Source organism: Geospiza fortis, unplaced genomic scaffold (genome assembly GCF_000277835.1).
Source record: "Geospiza fortis unplaced genomic scaffold, GeoFor_1.0 scaffold54, whole genome shotgun sequence".
NCBI classification, from domain to species: domain Eukaryota; kingdom Metazoa; phylum Chordata; class Aves; order Passeriformes; family Thraupidae; genus Geospiza; species Geospiza fortis.
The window spans coordinates 12655777-12671830 of NW_005054301.1; the positions used below are offsets into that span (position 1 = coordinate 12655777).

Sequence of the window (16054 nt, forward strand, 5' to 3'; positions counted from 1 at the left end):
CTTCCAATGAATAGCCCACAAAGCACTCTTTGTGCACTAACCAGTGCATTTTAAGTTTTTTTAAGACTGTAGAATACAAAAGACAAGCTTATCTTGCTGCAGGCATGACAGGTCATCAATGATGTCTATTTAGGAAACAGTTTTATCTATTATTTAAATAATATATTTTCTTTAAAAATAATTCTGATGTGAAAAAACATGTTACATATGCTTTGTTGACTTCATTTTTTTTTACATGCCAGTATAAGCAACAAACACATTCTATTTTATGAAAATATAACATAAATATAAAAATATATTTTATATGGCCTGAAAACAATTATTTTAGAAACCTTCTTTTTCCCCCAATTTAAAACCAAGTGTTTTGTAGTAGAAAACATGGTATTCAATTGCTATGTATTTGTAACTGACCTCCCAAAATTCAGGAAAATGTGAATAAATTACATTGCTTGTTAGTTGTAAATAAATGAGGGCATGTGATATTTTTCTAATCATTCTAATCCTCCTCTCAGCCCTAGCAGATCCTACAGAACAACAGAGTGAGACCAACATAGTGACAATGTAAAATTAAGTTAGAAACTATACCAGATAAAGAGGAAGAAATAAATAAAATTTTAAAAAATAATTAATTTTTAAAAATTAATTTAATCCATCCAGTCTAAAGGGATTATAATTAAAATCTTGGTTAACAATGAAGGAGAAATTACTTTATTATAAAGCATTCCTTGAGAGAAAGAGAGATTAGGTATTGATGGGAAACTTGCCCAGGTAAACCAGACATTGGACTTCTAATAAAAGACTATGCAACACTATTTCCAAATATACATTTTTAACCACTGATGCTACTTGTATGATACAAACCACTGTTTGCTCCACAAGTTTATAGTCAACTCCAAAAGAAAAGGTCCTTTGGTCAAATGTTATGCTTAAAACTTATTTGCTACTCTGAAATAGAAAACTGCATAGGGGCCTGAAATTAATATATTGCATTATTAACATGTTTCTCATGTCCTCCTTAGGCTTTAACAGCACATCATTCCATAAGCCTTTGTAAAAAAACTTCATTTGACCTTACCTTTACTTTAAAGCAATAAACAGATAGGTTAACTTTCATATTGATTTGCTTCAAGTTTTATAACTTCATTTTATATACACCTGATAATGAAAAGATGTTGATTTTCCGGTCTTCTAAGCAACTACATTTTACATATTAAAAAAAAAATAGAGGCAATGATGAATTATTTCTGTTTGCTCTCATGATTTACCAACTCCAAGTCTGCTGTTGCAGAAAATATTTTGGCCTCAGAATTATATCTTGTTTGATATTAACTTGATGTATTTCTATTAAAACTTTCACGGTTGCTTTATAATATTGTCTAGTCACAAGCCTGTATCATCTATAAATGACAATACTGTGAACTACTGAATTATACATGCATCTTTACTGCAAATTAAAACCAAACCAGAACAAAAAAAATATGAGAGGAATTTAATGACTGTGTTAGGAAGAACTGTTTTCCAGCTTTTCCATGTCCCCTTTAAGAACGAATTGCATCCTGTTAAATTAATTATTCAGACATCACTACTGGTATTGAGCCATTTTTTATAATTTTCTTGATATTAACATTTCCTATCTTAAAATGTACAACAAAGGTTCTGTTTTCTCCTGTTATGTTGTGGATTTGTCCATTGGAAATTTCAGTAGACAATACTTCTCAGAATCTGAATACATACCAAAAGCTGCCACTTTTATGATTATGGCTTGAACATTAGATGATATCATTTCCTTAAGCAGTATTTCCTGGTTCCAATGCCAGAGGTAAGCTAAAGGCTGAAGATTAAGCCTTCTGCACCTTAAAAACAAACAAAAAAATTGGATAAAGCCACGTATAATGCTTTTACACAGCATTATTACTGTAAAATTAATGAAAGTTTCTTTCTTTTCATATCCTGAAATAATATTTCTTCTATAATTTCAAGTACAACACTTTACTGTTCAGATATTTCCTTACAGACATTAAGTCTAATATATATTAAAAAAGAAATAAATAAACTTGTTCTGAGTATGATTCATCTACATAAGACGCAACTCACTGAGCTAAACAGATCTGCACAGGAATGTAAGTAAAGCCATTACAAAATGTGTTCCTAAACCTTTTGAGATACAAAGCAATTAGCACCTTAGGAAGTCATCACTTTTGTGAACACAGCTAAGGACAAAGTTACTGCTCTGTGATAAACATGGCACATGTCACTAGTACAATATGCTGAATTTGTTGCTGTGATCTGGATCAACACCCAAGGAAAAGAATCATTCAGGAAAATGTATGCAGCTTGTGATAAAAATTAACAACTTTTTACTGTAAAGTTAATAATTTTTTTGATACCTATCATATATAGACAGCATTTGATACATAGCTTTGATTGTTTATTCATTATGGATAGGTAATGTTTCTGTAAATTGTCAAGAAACATCAGCTGGTGATTAAATGTGTAAGGTCTCTGAAAAGCCTAAACATTTAACTATGGGACTAGTTCAGAGTCCTTAAGATTTACATTTATTTGTCAATTATCATGTTTTTCCTAATACATGGTCTTTCTCACATATATGGGCATTCCTCCTTATGTCAGACAGACCCACTAGTATGATTAGGAAGACTATATAGTTAAATGTATGCTTAATGTTGACATGTAAATGCATAGTTAGCACTCATATAATCTGACTGGTTTTCTTATTACTTTGATATGCTTTAAAAGAGCACTAAGTTTTGTAATAGAACTACTTAGCAGCTCTGAATATAAAGTAGTTACTTGTGTGCCTAAATTCAGCTAAAAAATTAGCTGAATTAATTGGGATGGCTCATATGAAACAACCTTATTGCAAGGGCTAAATCTACAGATCAATGTGAAGTATTTTACTTTACAAGCTCGGAAATAATCATGCCTGTTTGAAATACTGTGATTTCCTGTCAATCTCTTAGCTGTGGTAAAGATGTAAAACAATCAGCAAAAGTGATTTTTTTTTTATCCTACTAACATGTGAGGCAATTATTAAAATGTTTAAGTATAAAGGAAACGAAAAAGGAGTTATTTCTGACTGTAATTTATCTATGTAAACTTTAAAGAAAACAAATGTGCTCTGTAACTTGCTGATGTGAGCTGAGTTGACATAGCATTAATTTCACCATTGTTACAGCTCATAAAGGATTCCAGATACTCGCTTTCATCATCAACAAATCATTAATGAAATCATGAAACTATAATTAATTTTTAACACAGGTGGTTTTGCATTTCATCAGATATATACAGTGAAAATCTTTTTTCAGATCAAATATTGGCCTACATAACAGACACAACTACCATTCCATAATGCTCTTTTTAAATTAAGACTCCTAAAAAAATCATGATTTATATAGACCTTTGCGCATAATATGAATGACAAATGAAAGCTGCTGATTAATAATAACAAATTTTACATTTAAGGCATTAAGGGAAGATGTGCTTAGTAAGATTCTCTTCTGTCTAATTCCTTATAACAAGTCACAGGACGTTCCTCTATATCAAAACACTGATGAAAAACAGAGGGACTTGACCACAACACTGTAGTCATTGGAATTGAGTGAGTTTCCTGTTGAAATCAAAGAACTGAACCTACTCAACTATTTTAATACCAAATCTCTGAGTATTTTCAAGAGATGCAGAGAGATCTGAAGAGCAGTCAAAAACTCTGGTATAGTTTCTACTAGATTTTTACTAATGAACACATGGTTTTGGGGGGAAAAAAGGAAGAAAAATAAAAGAAAAAAAGAAATACCTATATTAATGAATAGAATACATTTGGTATCATAGAACATGAGAAATCAGGCAACTGTCTCTGCTTTAAATTTGAGTTAGAAAACAGACAAGTGCTCTCCAAAATGTGTATTCTGATAAGGATTAGTATGTTCTTACACATCTTCCACTCGAACTCTCTGGTAGTCAGAAAGAATGGCTCCCACAGATACACCCTCTACTCCTTCTTTGTCCTGAAAAAACACATGGAATATCAATGACACAGTATATAATGTTTTAAGCTGTAGATTCAATATCTCTACTTGCAGAATCAACCAAGAATAATTATTTTTTCTGTGTCCAGTACACGGAACAGAATAGGCTGAAGTGCAGTTCTGCCACAGAAGGGAGCAGCTCAGCTGACCTACTACATGGTTATTACTCTAATGCAGTCTACTTGACTCAAGTACCATCTCTAGAGAAGAAATAACCAAGGTAACTGAAAAGTATCAGACGTAACAGATTATCCTGTGGTTTTCCAGACATCCTGAAAATTTCTTCCAGCTTTTGCCTGTAAGTGACAGGTTAGCTAGTCCACCTACAAATAATTATCAGCAACATACATCATACAATTAACTGAATTGTTAGCATTTTCCATGTACACAGCACAAGAAAGTGTGAGATTACTCTTTCTATCTTAACACCAGAACAAGAAAACTCACGGGAAACTTACTCATCTTTTAAACATTCTGCTATAAAAAAAGCTTTTCCAAGACACATTTTCTCTGTTTCATTAAATTACCTAAGCCAACAAATTGCACTTTATTTTTTCTTGTAAACCCACTGAGAATGTAACATTTCTAAATGCACATAGTTCTAGTATTTTGTGAGATCTTGCATTTTAATATTGCTTGAGTCCCAGTCAACATGCTGAACTTTATTTTTCTAAAGTTTGCTCCATCTAGACTTCGGTAAAAGTTGTTTTCCTCTTTTAATCAAGGTCAATCATAACTACACCCCATGATTTACTTTCTGGACCTGTTGCAAATCCTGTGAAGAAGTTTGCAGCAAGATGTTACAATAAATTTTTCAGTTATATACCTCTTGATGTATCCTGCCCCTGCTTTTCTCTTTTGGCCTACTCTATGATCTCAGAAGTCCTACTAAGCCTTGGCCAAGCAAACTGAGCAGTGAAGTGCCCCTTGACTGTATCAGCTGGATGGTGAAGCATTGCTGACTGCACCAGGAGTTTTTGCCTGGTCGAAACAATTCTGACAATCTAAAAAATACATCACTATTTAAATTATGTACTTCCCCATGTGATTAATGGATAGATCCATTAATATGAAGCTTAATGCCAAATGAAACAGTTTTCAGGTTGATGCTTCTCATGTATCTAGGAGTAGTAGGACTGAAAAAAATTGTTTTATCTTTCACTTTATCTAATGATGGATCCAAAAATTATTATCATTATTATTATTACTACTATCCATATAATATTATTTCTGCTTCCCTTTGAGATTTCAGTGCAATGTTTCAAAGCTCTTTTTAGAATAAAGGTAAATCACAGATACTTCAAGTTACTCAACTCACCCATCTACAGTAACATTGCTTAAAAAGTAAACACAGTTGTACAAGCGCAGTTTTCTTTAAATAAATTGGATGAACTGATTCATGAAGCCTTCTTGAATCTTCAGATATTTCAAAAGTGTGTTGCAGTCTTTAACATTCTTTTTAAAATGGTTAGAAAGTTGTGTAACAGTCTTGGAAAACATGACTGATGTTAACAAGATAAATACTGTTTGTTTTTATTTTTATGTAAAAATAATAACCCCAGCAATTCCTTCAGAATGTCCTCTGTCACAATGTACAGACATCAACCAATATGTCTGAAAATATTACCTATATTTTTGCTTATGTTATTAATTCATCACAGTTCTAAGTTACCAGAGGCAAAGTATGCCATCAGCTAAATTCAGTAAGTAATGTTTTTGAAGTGTCTGATACAAACAAACAGAAGGGTATACAACTGCTGTCTCACAAGTAGATTATTCTCTGTGGCCACATAAATCCATAGATCATATGCAGTTTTCCACTTTCCTTTATTACAGAATCGTTGAATGGTTGAGTCAAAGGTCCATACAACCCGGCCTTGAACATTTCCAGTGATAGGGCATCCACAACTTTTCTGAGCAACCTGTTTAATAACACATGCATTTCTCTTACCTCATCAAAACAAATGAGATGATGTTCATTATCATCATAATATTTATTACAATGCATGGCATATCTGTAGTTACCACTAATACATGGTAACTACACCATCTGTAGTTACCATATATTTTCATTATATATATTTGCACTATGTACACTCTTCTTTCTCTAACAATGGGAAATGAATAGGTGGATGAGAGATATTACAGAGTAATTATATCACAAACTTCAAAAAAAAAGATGGTACCCTCAAATATGGAGTGAAATCTTATTTCCCAAATAGAGAGATTTACAGAATCTCCTGTTCATCCATGAAGATGGTGACTGACTTGCCCAATACACTTTTAACAAGCTCACAGAGCCATAAAAATATTTTTTATTCATTCTGTTTTTCAAGTTCTGACAAAATATATGCATCATCAAAGATACTTGCTAAGAAAACTCCCTTAAATTAAAAAAAAAAAAAGTAAATGGAAGTAGACACTTAAATGTTCTGTTCTTATCCAAACACAGTACTTCCATACTAAAATGATCTATTGCACAAACCTACTTGTTTGGGATTTAAAAAATTCTAGTCATGAGTCCCAGGAAATTTCATAACCATCCTATGATAATGGAACTTTAAAATCCACAGAAGGTCACAGAACATTTACTAAATAACTATTGAAACAATGGCCTAAACTTGAAACTAATGTATCAAAAAGATTTCTCATAGGTTTTGAGGTTGTTTGGGTGTTTTTTACTTTACGAATCTGTATCACATTGGATGTGCATGATTATGAATGCATATATATATAGGTACACAAGAAAACACAAATATGCACACGTGTATGCAATGTATCTTGATGTTAGTAATGCAAAAACAAGGCTATTATTGGCTGCTTGCTTACAACATGTTAAATCTGATTTAAATAATAACATAGGAGATTGTCTACACTTATTCTGGTTTATTTCCTTTGATAATACGTAAGTTTTAATTTTCTTTTGAAATGGCAGTATATCATGTCATTTTGCAGTTGTGGTTAGCAAAAAAAACTGGTTAGTTTTTTCATGTTGAAAAGATTCTCACGGGTATTTATTTATTGCCATCTCTTTTCATTCAGTTCTTATGGTAAACTGCAAATATAAACTTTCACCACTGTCTAGACAATAGCTTCCATGAGGAGAAACACCAGTATACTTAATATATGCTTTGAAATGGGAGAACGAGTTAATATACTTAAATTCAGTGAAATGGAATGAATTCAATCCCCCTATTTTGTCCAGTTCAACAAATGAGGGCTGGAGTGGCACAAATTCAAGGAGTAAGAAGATTTGAAAGGAAGAAGGATGGAGCATGAGGCAGAACAGAAAAAAACTGGTCTCATAACCTTCTAAACTCCTCAGCTGGACAAAGCTTACATAAAGCCTTGTCCCACAGTATATTCAGCTCAGCAGCTGAAGCATGCAAAGAGTACTAGCTAAAAACTACTGCTTCCCTGGACTTATTCTTTGGTATTGAAAGAGCTATTGGACACCTTGCAAACAGACAGCATTTTGTTTGACTAAGAGTTGATCATGGTTAGCAGAGAATCCATCCCAGAATCAATAGTGCCGTCACTTTTAATGTGGAATCTGATCAGGTTTGGTACCATTAAAAGCATGTTCACAAAACTGCACTCAGCAAGGGTAAACCAAGCTGACATCTGCAGGTAAATATCAGGGATCTGCACAGAACTCAAAAGCTGAGGAAGTGAATTTGGGAAAATTCAGAAGGAAAGATGTTACATGCTGTATCATATAAAGAGCAACAGATAACAGAAAAAACATCTGAGGAAAGTTAATATGAAAAGGTGGTTTTTTCTTAGGTTGAGTAGATTTTTTAATTATTATTTTAAAAAGCATCATATACTGTTAATTTAAGAGATGATTTACCTATGTAAACTTTACTAATATGTTTCTAGTGCAATAGGCTACTCTAAAGTAAAAATAAACTGCTCTCTGGAGTATTTGGATAATTCAGAAAGCATTTATACTCAGTACAATATCCTCTGTCATAAAGTATTACAAAACATGCAATGTGCATATAAAACCAGAAGCCAAACACAAATGTACACAGATGCTAACAAAGTTTTATTTTCCATATGACATTTTAGAACTTATTTTTCCCCTTTAGAGCTAGGAAAAGTACTCATTTCAAAACGCAGGTAGAAAAATAAACTTTTAAAAAGCAACTAAATAAGACAATTTTAGTAGTTTTTTTTCAATGTACCTAAGATTATTATTAGGTATGTTTTAACAGTAAGTGAAATTACACAATTATAATTGTGTATATCTTGTCATAGCAGTTAATTTATTCCTGTTCAGATGACAAGACAATAATCTTCATAAACAATTGTGTTAGAGCAGCTAATTGATCTTTGAAACTGTACTAAAATGCACAATTCATGTTTAAGGTATTCTAGTTTTAAAGTTATTTATTATTTTAAACAGTTTCATGAACAACATAATTCAAAATTTCTGCTCTTTGTGTATTATGAATTACTGTTGGCTGCATTTCCTATCAGGAAATAGTATAAAAATTTAACAGTTTTGTGAAAGCTCCAAAACATCACTGCTGTTTTTAAGGTGCCTCTGTTACATCCATGTACAATTCTAACATACAGCTTCACAGCTAAACAGATTAATTTACACTAGCACACTGTTACTTTATTTTTGCTTTTTTTTTCAATTAATGATTGTAACAGTAATCTGAGGAAATTATTACATATGCATTGTAGCATTAGTACTGGTATAAGTACTCTACTAGTAAGTAAAAAATTTATTGCAGTGGTATCAGTCCAGAGGTTTTCTATAATTTCATATTTTAATGTCTTTACCTGACCCTTTCAGAGTTCAGCAAAAAGAAAATTAGTGCTAATGTTTTCAATTTAATTAGTATATTACATGCACTGTAACTATTAGTGGAAAATGTTATATTAATGAATGTAAAAGTTAGCTGTAAATTACCTCAGAGTTATTATCAATTTCCCAAGTTACTGCTCCTTAAGATAACCCTCTCCCTATGGTCCTTCTGGTAATTTTTCTTTGCCTGATAAACATGATGATTAAACAGCACACAGTGCAAACCTTTGATACTTTTTAAATTAAATCCATGCCCAGCCTAAGGGCTGTGTCTGATTTCAACTAAATGTGTCAGTTAATCAGATAAAAAATTATCAGCAACTCAAAGAAACAGCAGCCTTAGGCTTCATCAGTGCCAGAGAAAGCTGAACAAAATAAGACATTCAGACGATATCACATTATGACTAAAGGTTACTGCTAAGCATATCACCGCACAGCACTATTCACCACCTTAATAATGTCTATCTTAAATGAAATATTGCATACAACAGCCAAAATATTAACAAAGAAAAATTAAGTGCTAGACCTGTGCCTATGTCTATTCATGTGTATTGCAAGAAATTTTGAGCACTGCCATTCAGAAAAATGCAGAATATCCCTAAAAATTTACTTTGTAGTACAGATCTTTGTAAGAAAAAGAAGTATAAACAGCTGAAGAATTATTAAACTACATTCAATTTTTTACATGTGCTTCACAGCTTTGCCACAACAGAGTTCATTTTTTATGACCCACATACAAAATACAGTCTCTAAATGAAATTTTCTTTCCAATTAATATCCTTCTTAAAGCTTGTATGAATAACTGAAAATTGTTATCCATACTTAAATTAATGGTTAAGGTTATTTGTGCCTACATAGCGATTACCATACAGTTGCAAAACTTCAAATTAAGCACCACATATTTGCAGGTGGGTGACTGACAATATATACCTTAGTAACAGGACTTTTAGGCTTCTACATTATTTGAGTGGAAAATTCTTAAATATGAGCTTTGCCTTATAATTTCTGAAGCATTCTAAGATCACTGATTATAGTGATTCCAAACAGAGTATGTGATTTTTCTCTAAGCTTTGATATGTCTGTCTGATGCAGCTGCAAGTAATCAAAGACAGTATGGAAATATTCCTGAGACATAAGGATATAATAAGTCTATGTCAAATTGAAAACCCACTATTTGGTAAGGCTCTGAAGACTAGCTACAAATCACATAGATCATCTTAGTGATTGCAGATCACTATATATCATCTGGGACTTTCTTGTCTTCCACACAGGGACCTCAAAACACATCTATCTCATGCCTTAATTCCTTAGGAAGAAGTAGCTCCAAAACCAGGTGGGAATTAACATAACGTGGATTTACATGAAATCCCTGTGTGAACACTCATTATTAAGTTCAGAAGTCTTCAGTGGCCTTATCTCAACTTGCTTTAGAAGGAAATTACTGAATAATGGTATCTATACAAGGCAATAATACTATGTAACTAATCTACTTTAAGTGCTAATTAGATATATTTTTACAAATGCCCTTCATAGGACATAGGCACCCTACCACCCACCTTTAAGCAAAACTAATGGCCTAACTTCCAGAGTTTTACAAATGCAATTACTGAAACACTGCACACCCACCACATGCACCCACCCACTATCTATTAATTCAGTGTAGGGGCGCCTTCAGTGTCTGATTGCAATCTCACAATAACCACATTTAATTAGGACATGCTCCTCTTCCTACCTAGAAGTGCCAAATGTTCAGGGTGATGGTGCAGGCATACATTTGTTTACACATAATCACATACACACACCACAGCAAAGGAAAAAGGAAGAGCAAAACAGACAGAAATACCGTTCTCAAAGTCTAATATCAAACAGAAGTGTATTGAAAAGGCTAGAATCACATTCTAAACAGGAGAAATGGAAAACCAGGAAAAATCTTCCACTATAGCCACATACCACACCATAAATGCAAGTTTTCCTGATATACTGATTCTCCATTTAGCTGCATTTACAAAGTGAATGATTGGTCTTATTAATTAGAAATCATTCATTAATGAATTCATTTTTTTATATATATTAACTATTTTCACAGAAGTCAATAAACTTGCTACATCACTTTAGAATCCCACACTATTTCACATTTTTTTTCTAAATTATTTAATTTCGATTAATTGATTTATTTTTGCAATTTAAAAAGTGTCATACTAAACCCATTAGGCATTTGGTAAAATCTAATATAGTTAGACATATTTATCAAAAAACATAGAATACTAAAATAAAAACTAACAGACATCCACTATTTTAAAGGCTACCTAAGAGTTTTCTACAGAACTGGCCTTTTTTCTTTTAACCTATTAACCTAGTAACTGTTAACTGAGGCCTATATTCCAGCCATAGGGCTTCAAAGACTTTGATAACGAAGCAAAAGTCTCCAGCTGAACAAATTTTTTTTAATTGCATTTTGTGCAGAGAATTGGTTTCAAATAAATGTCTGCTTCACCTTTGGGACTTCCAACTCTTAAATATTCAAATAATTACAGAGCAAACTTGCCTGCAGACACTCCTTCCAGGAAATCTTATTTACAAAATCACCTCCACAAAGACTGATTATTTAATTTAATAGCCAAAATTAACCTGAACAGTCAACTCCAGATTGAATAAATGACATTACATCAGACAACAAGATGCCAGTGAACAACTACAAAACAGCCAAGTAAAATCAAGCATGTTTCTGTTCTGATGCTACACTGAATATTGTAAGTGCTGGTGATTTTATGTGTAACTATTTTGCAATCAAGAGCAGTTATACTCATCCAGAATTGGTAGCTCAAATCTGTGATTGGATTTAAAAGCTAGGATTTTAACCCACCAACATGTATAAATGCTTCAGAATGAAAAAAAAAATAATAATAGTATTTGTGTTACGAAGGCAGGCACTGGCCTATATTATTATGTCACAAATCAATGTCTTGCTGAAGACAAACCACTTACTAAATCAAGAGAAGGGTCAAAGAAATATTAGTTTGTATGTTTCTTGTTAAGAGAAGTTTCATGGTTTTAGATAATGAAACTCAGTTCACTTGCATCATACTCTGACCTCAGACAGGCAGAATTTAATTTTTGGATATCTTTTTTTAAATAGTATCTTTAACAAACTGTAAGAGCCAAATGCCAGATGTAAACTAAACTTTTGAATATACACACAAGGTCTTTTTCCCTTGCTTTGACCACACAGCCTCCATGCTGACCAATTTCTAGATGCTAATGACAAGGTACCCCTCCACAATGAAGACCAACAAGACATGGATCCAGTACAGCACCTACAAAACTGAACAGACTCTCTTGCTTTGGTTATTTGAGGTATACACCATGGTTTGGGTCATTCAAGTCATTACCAGACTCCCACTAAAGGAAGTTACTCTACGAAAATCCCATACAAGAATTGTCTAGTCTCATTTGCTTCTATGTAAGTATTGTCAAAGCAGTGTTATTTAATGAAGTATTTCAGAACACATGCTGGCAAATACTGAGGCATGCAAGTAACTCGATTCTTGTTAGTCATTCTGTGAGCAAACAGTCCATTTTGAGAAAGTAAAGCTGTAGTCATGATATGATACCTACTTTTCCTTTCGTAGTTTTTTTACCACATGCAACAGCACAAGACTCAGAACTATGGAAGAAAAACATGTCTTAAATGAAAATGAGCTATTTTGTCCATTAGAACCAAATCTTCTTCTCTCCCTTATGTTTTTGTGCAAAAAAATTTGAAAAAAACAATCATTTTTATCTCTCCAAAATTAACTCTTAGATGTCCCAATGTGACAGCAAGGTAGTTGCCTGCTTATTTTTACACATTCTAAATCATGTAAGAATTTCCAGCTAAATAAGTCAATTTCACTTACACTAACAATTCTGGTAAGTAGATATGTTTATATAAATTTAGATAATTCATTCTCCCATATACTACATCTTTCAAAACTGCATTTCATAGCTTTGAAATCTGCATAATGTGCACTGATACACACACACACACACACACACACACACATGCATTCTCACATTGCCAGAGAACTCTACTTACTTTAAAAGGAAAACTACTTTCAATAGGACAGTTTGCTTGCACTGTTCTAATTACTTCAACTCCAAAGAACTGTACAAATCTTTACCATTTAGAGAATATCTTTTCATAGTACTGAATGTTCAGCCTTTGCAATGTCCAGTATTTGTAGAAAAGAGCCCCTGAAAGTATTTATAAATCAGACTCTCCACCAATATTTTACTGTAAAATTAAGCTTTTCAGCAACTAGCCTTGTACAAATAACAATTGCAGCATACTGTGCTGGAGTAAAATATCACATTCTGTAAGAAAAAGTAATTTTCATTTAAGGTTGATCAAGATATAAAATTGTTCAATGTAATATTTGAACAAGTCATGCAAACACAGTCCAAAATGATCACTGCCACTTACCTGAAATATCAATCACATTCAGTAATCTGAAGTACTTGAATAAAAAATATGTATTTTAACAGGAATAAAAAACAAAGTTTCAACCTAAAAGTTCCTTGATGGAAAAGCAGACATTTTATCAGTAAGTCTGCATATTTTTAACTTAGACCCTTACAAACAGCTAATTCACATCTACCTGTATGCTGAGTCATGTCTAACATGAATATACTTTATAACTAATTTATCATGTGAAGATGCAAAAGATTTGTAATCATTCCTGAACTGTCACAAAAAATATAACACTGAAGTACATGTAGAGTAATTAAGTGAACAATGAATTCAAAAATTTTAACTGTTGACAGATAAATTAAAAACCCTGAGGCTTTCACAGGTTTTTTAGTTTAAAACGGTATCTTCTCTCAAAGTGCCAAAGTCTTTTTTTAATATAGAACAAGTATTATAGCAAATATTATTATAGTGACATGAGTTATTGGAATGTGAAATTACCTGATAATGAATGTATGAGAAGCAAGGCATGGCTGAGGAAGTAAGATTTACTACATTTCATTTGGTATTACTCTAATGGGAATCTGTAGGCCACTATGGTCAAAGAAATGTCAGTTGGGAAGAAAGGTGTACCATTTTCACCTGAAAATTTACTGCAAGAAACAATGCCACTTGTTCTATGTGCTCATTTGTTGGTAAATTGTGCCCCTCTAAAAATTTCTTCAGAATTTCATACACCCATTTTCAAACTACTAAATCATTATGCTGCTATTACTTTGATGAGCAGATAATCTTGGCATGGACTGTGAGTACACAAAAACTCACACAAGACCTCTAATAAATACTGCAAATTTTAATTTTTCCCAATGACAACATGTTTTAGACAAACTCTCTCAGAAATATTCTTATTATCTGCGCTGCCAATAATCCTCTCTTCTGATCTTATAATCACTCCTCCTTACATAAAAGCAGAACACGGAATTTTCAAAAACTAGAGGAAAACAGTCTATTGAAAACACAAGTCCAAAAGAAAAGCATCTTTCTTTTTGTACTTGGAACAGAAACCTCATGAACCCTCCTTTAATCTTGACCAACATTTTTGTTACTTCTCCAAAAGTCACCAGGGTTTGAAAATGATTTAAAACTGTTAGGAATCTCAACAATGCAATACCTGATATTTGTTTCACCAAATTAAGTTGGTATGGTAAGGCTCTTTATCTTTCTTTTGCCTAAATAACATTGATTCTAGAAATCATATGAAAAAGAAAACAGTGAATAAAACTGAACTTAATGAAGGTATGCACATGATTTTCAAATTTTTCTACAGCCTTTACAAATTTAAAGCAATCCTGATAAAATATTCTTTAAAACCGAACCACCTCACTTTCTACATTGATATATATTTTTGTCTAATTTTTGGAAGTGATCCGCTTTAAATTTAAGTATTGACACAATAATGACTGTTTCAGCACTACAGTGGCTACACTGCACTTCCCATAATAAGAATTCATTGAGGATTTAAATTTCTTGAGCAAAACAAAGATCATTCTGCACATACGTAGTGTTATTTTATGCTACTCATCTATTACATCATTTACTTATATTGATGAAAAAAACGCAGCTTTCAATAATGTCTTTCCTAAATCGCAGAGAAGCACAAAATGCCACACTATGATTTTCAGGTTTGATTCTCTTATAAAGTGCATTTGTTTGGATATTTTTCCATCACTGGCTTTTTTGTGTTTGAAAAAAAGACAAGGTTACCTAGCATTACTAAAATGATAGCAGTGATTCCAAATCTTAAGAGAAACATTCCAAAACAATATCAAGTTATGCTGAAAAATATATCAGTATACTCTGAGCACAAGGTATAAAATGGGAATTTGGAGGCCATGTGGACCTACTGTACTGAGTGTAACAGTCTTGCAGGATACATAAGATACTCCTTAATATTTTTAGTACCAGAACAAAACATTTTGAATCAAGATAAAATCACTACATCATCAGTGTTAATATCACTCTGTGAAAAATAATATCATATGACTAGAACAGACCATCCCTTTAGGGAAAAATATAATGTTCAAGTGGATTGTTCTTTTAGTAGTGCAATGGAAAGGCATTCCACCTAGTCCCAGAAGAAAAATCAAAATATGCATTTAAATGGAAATACTATAGGACAATAGGACAAAACAAATCCCTCAGAACTGTAAGGAGCTACATGTATTTACACACACACATGCAAACACAGGAAGTTAAATATATTAAATTCTACTTATACATATTTATTTAATTCTATACATATATATTTATGCATATAATTTTAAATTTTAAAAGTTAAGGTTCTAGCTCTAGGCTTATCTCGCAAATATCAAGATGCAGTCACATCACATATTCTGGTTTTGGTCACAATTTCAAATAATATATACAACTCAGCTCTATGCAAGAAGTTGTGAGTATTCTTTTTTAATTTTCTGCACATTTTGTGCCAGACCATATTCTAAACAGCTTTTACAAAGTGATAATGTTTCACTGACAGTGTTTTGTGTACTTCACATAAAATTAAATCTCAGACAAACCTTGAGAAAAAGAAAGCAGAAAGCTAAGCAATACAGCATGTTGCTCTTTTTGACCCACAAACGATTATCAGTTATTTTAGAAGTTATGACAGTTTTCTCAAGTCCTTAAGGAGTCTGACACCATTGGTATAGCTTTTAACACTGCATTTATGTTTATATCACA

General features: G+C 32.4%; 1 protein-coding gene across 1 annotated transcript in view; it reads right to left on the bottom strand.

Moving 5' to 3' along the window:
- DPH6 (diphthamine biosynthesis 6) overlaps positions 1–16054 on the bottom strand; it is a 179250-nt gene that overhangs the window by 140189 nt on the left and 23007 nt on the right. Inside the window, exons 3-4 of the mRNA XM_031065956.1 lie at positions 3952–4025; positions 1735–1853 (exon numbers count right to left, since the gene is read on the bottom strand). Coding sequence (XP_030921816.1) covers positions 1735–1853; positions 3952–4025 — 193 coding nt within the window. The remainder of the gene's footprint in view (positions 1–1734; positions 1854–3951; positions 4026–16054) is intronic.